Here is a 10328-nt window from a genome sequence, read left to right as displayed (position 1 = left end):
CTTAATTGAACCACCTAAGAAGAACAAGTAGCTTTCCTGTGGAATTGTATCGCAGCTCAGTTCCACGGCCTGGCTTATTGCAGGGTCCCACAACAGCACCGTGCTGCAGCAGGTAGGAATGATGCTTTGAAGGGGTAGGGAAGGGGTGATTTAGCAGAGTGCTTTAACCGGGTAATGCTTCTCAGCGTGGAACTTCGTCATGAGTCTGTTATAAGGTTTTATGGGACCAGCTACATCCATAAAGGCCACGCACCTCTTCACCGATGAAATTATACCTAGAGAGACTTTATTCTGTATATTTATTATGCTGTGAGGCTTTATACAACATACCTCAATTTGCCTTTGCTGAAGCAGAAGTTGTGATGAAGCAGAAGTTACACATGTAATCAAGGCACCAAACATGAAGACAATGCTCGATGAGGCTAATTATTTTTTCCTTATAAAGGATAGACATATTTCCGCGTACAGAAGGTGTACGGAAGATATCCAGTGGCTTTTTTTTTTTTTTTGAGCATGGTAAGACACAATTTCAAAAGAATTTACTTTAAAATCTCTCTGTTGGGAAGCACTTTAAAAAAAAAATAGACTTTGAAGTTTAATTTTTCCTTTTTGATTTTATTGAAGCCCGATACAAAAGCTGAACAAACATTTTAAATATAATTAATACTAATAACAGGTGACAATAAATTAACTTCTTAACGTGGAGAAAAAGGCAGAAATAGCACCCTTTCATGTTGTTGGCTCTTAATGCTTCGACCCTGCCAAAACATCCGATAACAGAAGGAGGAAATTTAAGATATTTTCTGGTCAGGACTGACCCCGAGGGCACCCCCGAGCAAGGGGGCACAGCCCGTGCCCCTCAGTTGTGTGCCCAGCTCCGCAGCGGAGCCCCGCGGTACGAGTTGCCGCTGACACACGACCCCACATAGCCCCGGGCGGCGTTTCGGCGTTTCACGAGGCGATTTTTTTAAAAATAGCGCAAAAACGGCTGCGGGGAGCGCTCCCCTCAGCCCCCGGCCGCCATCTTCCCGCCGCTCTCCACAGCTCGCCCGCCGCCCTGCCCGGCCCCGCGGGGCGCCCTTCGCCCCGCCTCGGTCACTTTTCCCCGGCTCCGGGCTTCCCACCCGGCACGGCCCTTCCCCGGCGGGCCGCTCCGGGACAGGGGGGACGGCGGGCACCGCCGGGAGCCGTCCCTTCACCGGGGGTAAGCGCCGGCTGCGCCTACAGGTCCCGGCATGCCGCCGCCTCCCGGCCCGGGGGCCGCCGGCACCCACCGCCGCCCCCATTGTGCTCCAGCCGGAGCGAACGGCGCCGCGCTCCGCTCGGGCTCTCTCCCCCCCCCCCCCTCCGCCTTCCAAGTGGTCCCGTCCACAGCTCCGCTCGGCGCCCGGCGGAAGGTCCCATCCGTGGGAAACGGGAGGGGCCGGCGCGGCTGGGCGAGGCGAAGAGCGGAACGGAGTTCTCCCCCGAGGCCGGGCTAGGCGCTGATTAGCGCGACGGACGACCAATAGGATGAGGGAACCGTGGGGGGAAAGCCAATGGGAGGGACGCGGGGGCGGGCCTCTTCCCGAGGCCGGGGCGGCGGGTGCCGCGCCTGCGTAGGGAGGGCGGGGGAGGGGGCAGGAGGAGGAGGAGGGGACTACGTCGTGTCCCTGTGGCGGCGGCGCCCGGGGAGGGTCGGGCTGGAGGGAGGGGAGATGGAGGGGGCGGCCGGGCGGCTCTGAGCGGGGTGGGGAGGGGAGCCGGGAGCCGGGCCGGCAGGGCGAGGAGAGGCGAGGGAGGGCGGCGGAAGGGGGCTCGAGGCGGAGAACGAGCGAGCGAACGAGCGAGCGGCCGGGGCTGGGGGGCTCCCGCCCGGCGGGGCAGGATGAGCCAGGAGGAGATCCTGAGGAGGTTCATCCGGCGGGTGCAGTCCATGAAGGACACGGACCACAATGGGGAGGACAACTTCGCCTCCGACTTCATGGTGAGGGGCGGCCGAGGGGCGGGGGCGGGGGGGTCCCGGGGGGGCCTCGGCGACCGAGGGGGGCGAGCACCGTGAGATGCCGTCGTGTGGCCCCCGAGCTGGGCCGGGGCCCCCCCCCCCACACTCATAGGGGTCGGCTGAGGGTACCCCATAGCTGGGGGGGGCACCCCCATAACCGGGGGGCTGGCCCCATAACCGTGAGGGTACCCCGGTAACAGGGGGCTGGGCCCATAGTGGGGTTATCCCTATACCTGGGGCTGGTCCCGTAACCGGGGAGTATCCTTATAACTGGGGGGGATCCCTATAATTGGGGTTGGCCCCATAACCGGGGGGGATCCCTATAATTGGGGTTAGCCCCATAACTGGGGGAGTAACTGGCCATAACTGGCCCCTATAACTGCCCCCCTGGGGGAGATGAGCCCCCGCTCCCCCCCCAGCCCCTCCCGAGGGGGTTGCTCGCGGTGAGAGACAATTAAACGGGAGCCCCCCCAATTAAACCCCCCCAATTAAACAGGAGCCCCCCAGCCCCGTCCTTCCCCCAGCAGATGAAGGGGACAGAGGAGGCTGGGGAGGGGGGTGAGGGGGAGCCCCTCTCCTTGCGGGGCTGTGCGGGGCCAGCCGGCCCCCCTTGTCTGCCCCTTTAACACCCCCTGCTCCCTCCCAGCAGACGGGTTAAATGCCCTGAGCGTCCCTGGGAGGAATATTCCCCTTCCCTTCCCACCGTCTCCCCTCGCTCCCCATCCCCCATGGCAGCCCTGGCTGCATCCCTCGGCCTTTCTTCCTCCCAGCCCAGCCCAGCCCAGCTCCCCGCCAGCCCCTGCCCAGCGCGGCCGTGTGCTGGGGAAAAAGGGGGGGGGGGGGGGGGGCGTTTATCGGCGGATTTCCCCCCCTCACCGAGTCCGTTTCCCCTGTTTGATCGGGCTGGGAACCCGCTCGAGGCGATCCGCCTTTTGAATCGCACAACGATTGGGATCGAGCAGCCCCTGTTAAGTCCCTAAACAGCACAGAAAGCCCGGCTGGACCCGCAGGAGAGGGGAAGGCGAGCACCGCGCATCCCCCCCCCCCCTCCCCTCGGGCTCGCCTTATTATTATTATTATCCTCCGGCGCTGTTTGGGATCAAACCCCTCTGCCAGGCTTTGGAGCTGTCAGCCTTCCCTAATGGTCCGGGAAGAACAAAAAAAAAAAAAAAAAAAAAAACGGGATGGAAATGTCGCATCGGGGCTGCGGATGTTGCGCAAGGGCTGGGAGAGGGCTGCGGGAGGAAGCGGGGCCGGGGAAGGGCAGCCCCGGGCCACCGAGCCGGCAGGGGCTGGGGCAAGCCCAGGGCAAGCTCAGGGCAAGCAGCCGGCCCGGCCTGGCCTGTGGGAAAAGCAGGGGGAACGGGGGAGCCGGGGGGCTGCGCCCGAGGGGGGGGCACAGCTCTAGGGCAGCAGCATCCTGGGGTAACGGGGAGGTTTAGGGATGGGGCAGAACCCTCATTAAGGGATGGGTTTAGCGATATAATTGCTATTAAACGCACGCTGACATCTAGCACTGGGGAGTCTGGTTCACGTGGACTAGAAAGGGTGGCCTAGGAAATGCAGGGCTTCTAATATCTCTTCTGTTATACGCTGTGTGTATTAGATCTGGTAATCAGCTGCTACCATTTCATGTCTGAAACGTAGCCTAACGTATGCAGTTGGACTGTAACAAAGCTTAAACAATAGTTTTGTCATCCTTTCTCCTAAATAGTCCCCGCTCTGTAAGGAAAAGTAGGTTTGGTTTCTGTTCTGTTCCTGACAGCGCATTGTTTGTGCAGCTTTTGGCTGTATAGTCGTAAGCTTTCCCTTTGCTCCAGTCTAGCAGTAAGGAAAGAATGCTGCTAAAAATGGGAAAACAGGGTCACAGAAACCAACTAGCGAGGCGTTCCGGGAAAAAGGTGTGTTACCTGCAAAAGTGTTGAATGCTTCGGAAAGAACTGCGTTCAAAATTTCTTTTGTGCTCTTAACGCTTTCTGTTTGCAACCCGCATGCTGCTTCTGCATAGGAAGTCATAGGAAAACCAGGAAACTGGGATGCTGCTCTTTGACAGGAATGTTCCTGTCAGTCTCAACGTTCACCTGCACGTACCAAAGCAGATACAGATTAGTGTAGCAATGAGAATCGTAATTACCAATTATTTTTCACTAAGGGCATGTCATTTTTGCTGTTGTTTCTTGTTGTTTTTTTCCAGACCAATGCTTAGATACTCATTAAAATGATCGGGGAGAGGAGGAGAGATGAAGGGGGTAAAAAGCTTCTGTATTATCTTTTCTGCAGGTTCCAGTAGTGATTTTCTGGGGTGGAATGATGTTCTCATTTAAGCGCAGGATGTATTGTTGCTGCAACGCAATGGCAAGTGTGTAGAAAAGGAATTGCTGTTACTCATCGCTTCATTTCCAAGTCAAAATGGAATCTAAAAATAGGAGAGGAATACTGAGTGAATGCAATTGAAAACAGTTCTTTATTTTCATGTCTTTATCGCCTTTGACTGCGTTGAGTAGTTGACTTAGAGAATTATATTTAGGACCGAGTGAATGAACTGAAGGTGCTTGATAGACAGGTGCCATGGAGTTCTGAAGAGGTGGCAAGAGAGCTACAGCTGTGTGCAGGTAGGCTCTGGTTGCCTGAAGGCTTCTGATTAGCCTGGCTGAATATTATTGAAAGGCCGTAGCTTAGATAAGTGTGACTGCTACTTAATAATGCCGTTGACATCCCTGAGAACATGCTCCACTCGGAAGGTGGAGAGGTGACTTAATTATTTATTTTCCCGCCTGCAAGATAAATTATATAGCGTAGGCATCAGTAACGAGTCTTTTACTGGCAGTCAAACGTATTTAATTTTAATTAGTTTGCACTGGAAAGTAAGCAGGACTTTATTAGTAGATCACTTGAGTATTATGGGTGCACACAATAAGGTGGAAATGAAGTGTGTCGTTTGGCAGCAAGGTATCGCTCGTTTGCCAGTGGGTCTTGCCAGTGAGCACACGTCTGTGGCTCTAGGGGCAAGTGGGCATTTCCTAAAGTAATGCACCTTAGGTATGGTTAACGTGTGGTTAAAGTGCATCGAAGCTGACACCATTATTAGGGCAAAATGGAGTACAGATTGCTTCCTCGTGGTGTTCTGTGTTGTGTCGTGCGTTGTATTGTTGTGTATTCACAAGCAGCCTGGTCTAGATTCCGGATTCCTGTAATGAATGTGTCTCGTCTCAAACAAGGATTGGAAATCAAAGGTCCACGTGGAGCAAACAGTTTTTCTAGCTTCCAGATTTTAGGAAGACTTCTGTAAATACTTTGACTGGTTTACATTTAATATGTTCACAGCTAACGCATCTTTTTTTTCTTGTGTAGTCGTCCAACAAAAGCATTCTGCTACTTGCATTGCTATCAGTTCTCTGATGTAGATTGACATTGTTGCAGGACAACTGAAATATGAACAGTGTGAAGCATTTTGTTAAAAAATCAATTTTTTTTCCAAATGTTTTTCAGAGTATAACAATTTGACCTACTATTTTGAGTTACGCCCTTGGAGAATCTGTTTTAATGGAGCACAGAGAATGGCTGAAGGTGTTTCTGGCTTCTGTTTTGGGTATTCTGTAGGAGACCCCTGTCTGTCTTCTGTTTAATCCATCTAAGCTCTAGCTCGTAGGTTTTGAGATACTGAAGAACTTGATGTGCTGTATTCTAAAGTATGAAAGGGATTTTGAATGGGTCATCCATTTGAAGCAGATAAAAGGTTGCCTTTATGATAGGTGTCCCTCTTAATCTCTTGGTTGTTTTATTTTTTGGATTTTTTATTTTTAAATACTGCTGCCTCGCTTTTTTGTGTGTGTGAAAAAAGGGGAGGTGGGATGTGCTTGACTTCTAAAATACCCGAGACTATTAAAAATGAAATAATAATCTAGGCTACTCTAAAATACCAATCAAGATGACTGAGATATGTAGTAAAAGTCCATGTAATAATGATAAACACGCCATGGATTTTGTTCTAATTCCTGTATGGTCTAATACAGCATTAAAGAGATCACAAATAATACATTCAGTTTCAACCATAGCACTTATGAAAGACCCTTCTTAAAAGCTTGTCTGTATATTAATGTGCATTTGTGTGAACTTTCTCAATTCAAATACCACTAATGTACCTCTGGTGTATCTGTGAATGTATTTTTCAAATTTATAGAGCAAGTACACAATCAGGAAAATTAGTGGAGGAGGGTAAGAGTACTATGCCTCCAAAATTACATCATCAATTACTTTTAAGTTCTCTTAAAAATAAAAAAATCAATGTCTATATGCTTATTTTTTATGTTGTTTTCTAGTATTTACTTACTGAATGAGTTCCATGCTCATAACATGATCTGAAACATGAACTCTCTGCTTAGGCTTCTTCCTCTGCATTGTAAAACACACGGTGCCTTTTGAAGAGAAATAATTTCTATCTGCTAAGGCTCGAGTAGGAAAAACGCTTGCATAGAGTCAGCTAGACTTTCAAAAACAGGTTAACTGATATATATATATATATATCAATATATACATATACACACACACATATACATATATATATATATATATATATGCAAGATTTTAAAAGCGATTGGTGTAAAAACAGGTTTGGGGGGAAATTCACGTAACCTGGGGGGATTTTGACCAGCCATCACCAGTTCTGAGCACTTGTCTTCCTGCGAGAGTGCTCCCCGGGTTGGTGGCCTTGGGGAGAAGGACCGTGAGCGTGCGGTGCAGCGGCACGTTGCGAGGAGCTCTGCTCTTACAGCTGTGCAATGGGGCACAGGCAGCTGGGGCGCCGCTTTGAAGGGCTTTCAGCCTTAAAATTTCAGAGTCGAAATTGTCTCTGGTCTTGTCGGTCTTCCATATTAGGCATTACTTCGAGTGTTAATGTGTTTTTGAAGTGTATTCCTGCTAGCTGCGTTTCATTGACTGCCGTCGGTTCGGTCGGGGGTGTGGGGGGAACAGATTACTTCATTGTGAGCAATGCTAAGTCATACGGGCCGGCCATAAAGCTCCATTTATGTAGGCTACTTCTGGCTGGAGCAAATATGACCGAATAATATTTTCGGTAACCCTTAACTTCAGAAGCTTCTGGAATTTCGTGAAACGCTGTTCTTTAAGTGTTACACAAAACGCAACTTTCTATGAACACCATTACATTTAAACCTTTTTTTCCTTTTGTCGTCTCCTGAGGAAACGAGTGCTGCTGCTGTTGTTTCAAAGATGCCACTCTGAATTTTCCTAGGGGTGCCTGAATACAACGGCGAAGCTCCTGTAGTCGCCCTGGGGTATAAGAACTTGCGAACTTGGCCTAAAGTTGCCGTTGTTCTTTCAGGCAGATGAAACTAAAACAACGCGGTTGGGCAATGCTCTGGGTTTTGTCAAATAACTTGCGTGGTAATAAGCTCTGTTTGCTCAGCCTCTGAAGACAGCAGTATGCAAGTCTCCTGTTCTTATGTTCTGAAGGTTTGTGTGCTCATTTTGGGTATTATTAAATTCTTCAGGAGAAGCAAGTGATAATCTTGACCTTGCACCTTGTGGCATACTGCACGCATCCTAAATAATTTTAAATGGTGTGTCAACTACTTACTTAGCTTTTATTATGATCTCAGTCCTGCAATAATTTTGGTGTGTATAAATATACATATATATATGTACACATACATGGCTATATGTAGATAGATGCATAAAGAGAAATCCATAGGTACATGTCTCAGGTGGCCATACTTCCTCTATGCTAGGCTCTAATCTATAGGTCTGTAGCTCTACATATGTGCAGATACATGTGTATATATATTATTGCACTTATATCTATGTAATTTCTGCAGAAACAATTTATATTACACAGAAACAATTTCTTGTTTTGAGGTATACGTAACTAACCTTAAAGCTCTGATACGTTCGGGGTGTTTTTGCCCTGTAGTGTTACTGCGAAATGTATTTTACCAGCTCTGCAGCCAGGAGAGGTTAATCTGAATATCTGCTTATCTAATGTGCGTACATTTGCTAATAGGAAGTTTTTGATAGTTAGTCCAAAGCTTTTCAAATTCATCTTAAAGGCATTAATTTGTCACAAACAGAAAACAATGTTTGATTTTCTTCACTGTCAGTATATAAGACTGATGGATCTTGTGCTGAAGGGACTTGCACTGCTCCAGTAGTGCTGTAATACGTTTAGTATGTAGGGCACTTCAGCGCGGGGAGAATAGTAATGCGTTTGTTAGTGCTGGGGGAAGACAAAAACTGTAGTAGTGCCTTGAGTACACAATCTTAGAACTGAAGTCAGAGCCTAGATGACGATTTTCTTGGTTTCATAAAAATCCCCTTTACTTAAGGAGAGGCATCAGCGTTAAAGGTCAGATGTGGAATTGAGTAGAGCATAAGTTAACGGGTAGAGGAGAAGCTGTTTGTGCTGCTAGGAGGTACAGCGCTTGTATCCTGGTGTTTTCCCTGGGCTGGTGTCACTCCACCATTGCTATGGTCATGTCCGTGCAGTCTGGGATAGCTCAGCTGTGCGTATTTGCCGTAAGCGAGGCATGGATATGCGTTTCCATTACTGTTAACTAGTACGTGAAAGTTGGAAAGGGACTGAGCTCCTTGTTTTCCTGCTTCGTCAGACAAAAAAACTTACCAGTAGAAACTTAACTCATTAATTTATTTCAGAGAGGTTTGGTCAGAATGCATCCGTGGAAGGAGAGCGCTCTGATCCCGCTGCCGAGTTCTTGATCCGGAACCAGGAGTCACGGGGAGCGCTGCATTGGTGGGTCACTGTCTCAAATCCTTCTGCACCTCTCAGGAGCAATGCCGTGTTCTGACCCGGTGCCACCAGGACAGTACAAGAATTAAGCTAGAAGCCTGACGAGGAAAGCTGAGAGCACAACAGCAAGTTAAGCAAAAGATTAGGAGGAGAAGAGCATGGGAAGCCCATCCGAGTTTAGGACCGTCCTTCTGGGCTGGGAATCATTGTTTCATAGTATCTTTCAATAGCAATGTCAGGATGATTGAGTCACTGTGAGATTTGCATGGAAAGTTACAGCTTGTATCTCAGAGGGCCTCTGCTAGCTACTCTTTTGCCATCCACTTTAGCCGTGTAAGAATTTCGTTCATTCTAAAAAGATAAGGTAGAAAAAATTCCCCAAAGGTACCGGATAAATAGAGGTATAAGTGGATGACCTAGTTTGGTTGACCTAATTTTTCCTGTTATCTTGCTACAGACTGAGATTTTAATTCCTTTAAAAGGTAATTTTGTTGGTGGTAACCACTTTGTGGGAAGGCTTACAGCCATCGTGGCTTTAATGGGAGTACCTTGTGAAAGAAAAGCTTAGAAATATCAGCTGTAAAAAGTAGCAAGCTGATGTAGCCAGTAACTTCAAGAAGGAAAAATAACTAGCTATTATAAGAGGACTGAAGCTATGAATGATGTTGTCTCATGAACTGAGAGGTCCATGAGAACAAAGGAACAAAAGCAACTAAAGATAAGTTTCATTCATTTGGATTGCTAGAAGGAAGCATCAGCAGTTTTGAAGGAAGTTCTGCTGTGATACTTCTGACAGTTAATTGTTTTATTTATTTTACTCTGAGCTCCCTTAATATAATAAAACAATTGAATTGGCCAGCTTTATTAATGTGCCATGGGCAACTAAATGAGGAGACTGAAATTAGTAAGTGCTGTATGAATTGGTTGTCGTGTTCAGTTTTTAGTTCACTAACAGAGACATCCAACACAGTTAAGTGGTCATAAGCTTATCCATGTAATTTGGGTTCCTTTCTCTTTGGAGGAAGAGTTATAGCCTTAGTTTTGCATATGTTGGAGAGCAAGCCTTGATTCTTAAAGCTAATATATCTCAGTAACATTTAAGTGTGTAGTGCTACTAGTTTTGGTGTCTAAACTAATGGGCTGGAAAGCGTCAGTCTCCTAAGGGGTAATTAACTTGGTTAAAGCCATATTGCTTTAAAGAACATATGCACGACTTTAATCTCTTACTTAGTTAAAATACTGAACTTGCAAATTTTAAACAAACTTGTCTTACATTAACTTCCTTCTTAAGTAGTCTTTTAAGTTCTAGCTGGTGGTGTTTATTTTTCTAAGGTCAGTGTTTCAGTGGCGTCCTCCTGAACAATTTTGTGTCTTGTTGCATTTGTCTAGTGGATCTGTCTTGTCTTGTCATTCTTACTGGCACATGTGGATGACATCTGCTTTTTCTTTTTATCTAAAAACACACAGATGTCTTGTCCCCTTTGTGATCGCAGGAAACGCAGCTTCTGCATGGATCAGTGAGATTAAGAGCAGTTCTTATTTTGGTTCTGGAGAGGCAGATGACCATCTCTCAGCTGTGCA

General features: G+C 47.7%; 1 protein-coding gene across 1 annotated transcript in view; it reads left to right on the top strand.

Annotated features, from left to right (window-relative positions):
• Nucleotides 1–1629: 1629 nt before the first annotated feature.
• PTPN12 (protein tyrosine phosphatase non-receptor type 12) overlaps nucleotides 1630–10328 on the top strand; it is a 75641-nt gene continuing 66942 nt past the window's right edge. The window contains exon 1 of the mRNA XM_066985325.1: nucleotides 1630–1966. Within this exon, the coding sequence (XP_066841426.1) occupies nucleotides 1868–1966 (99 nt within the window). The 5' untranslated portion in view covers nucleotides 1630–1867. The remainder of the gene's footprint in view (nucleotides 1967–10328) is intronic.

The sequence above is a fragment of the Anser cygnoides genome, chromosome 1 (genome assembly GCF_040182565.1).
Source record: "Anser cygnoides isolate HZ-2024a breed goose chromosome 1, Taihu_goose_T2T_genome, whole genome shotgun sequence".
Lineage (NCBI taxonomy): Eukaryota > Metazoa > Chordata > Aves > Anseriformes > Anatidae > Anser > Anser cygnoides.
This window is presented reverse-complemented; position numbering and strand designations above follow the sequence as displayed.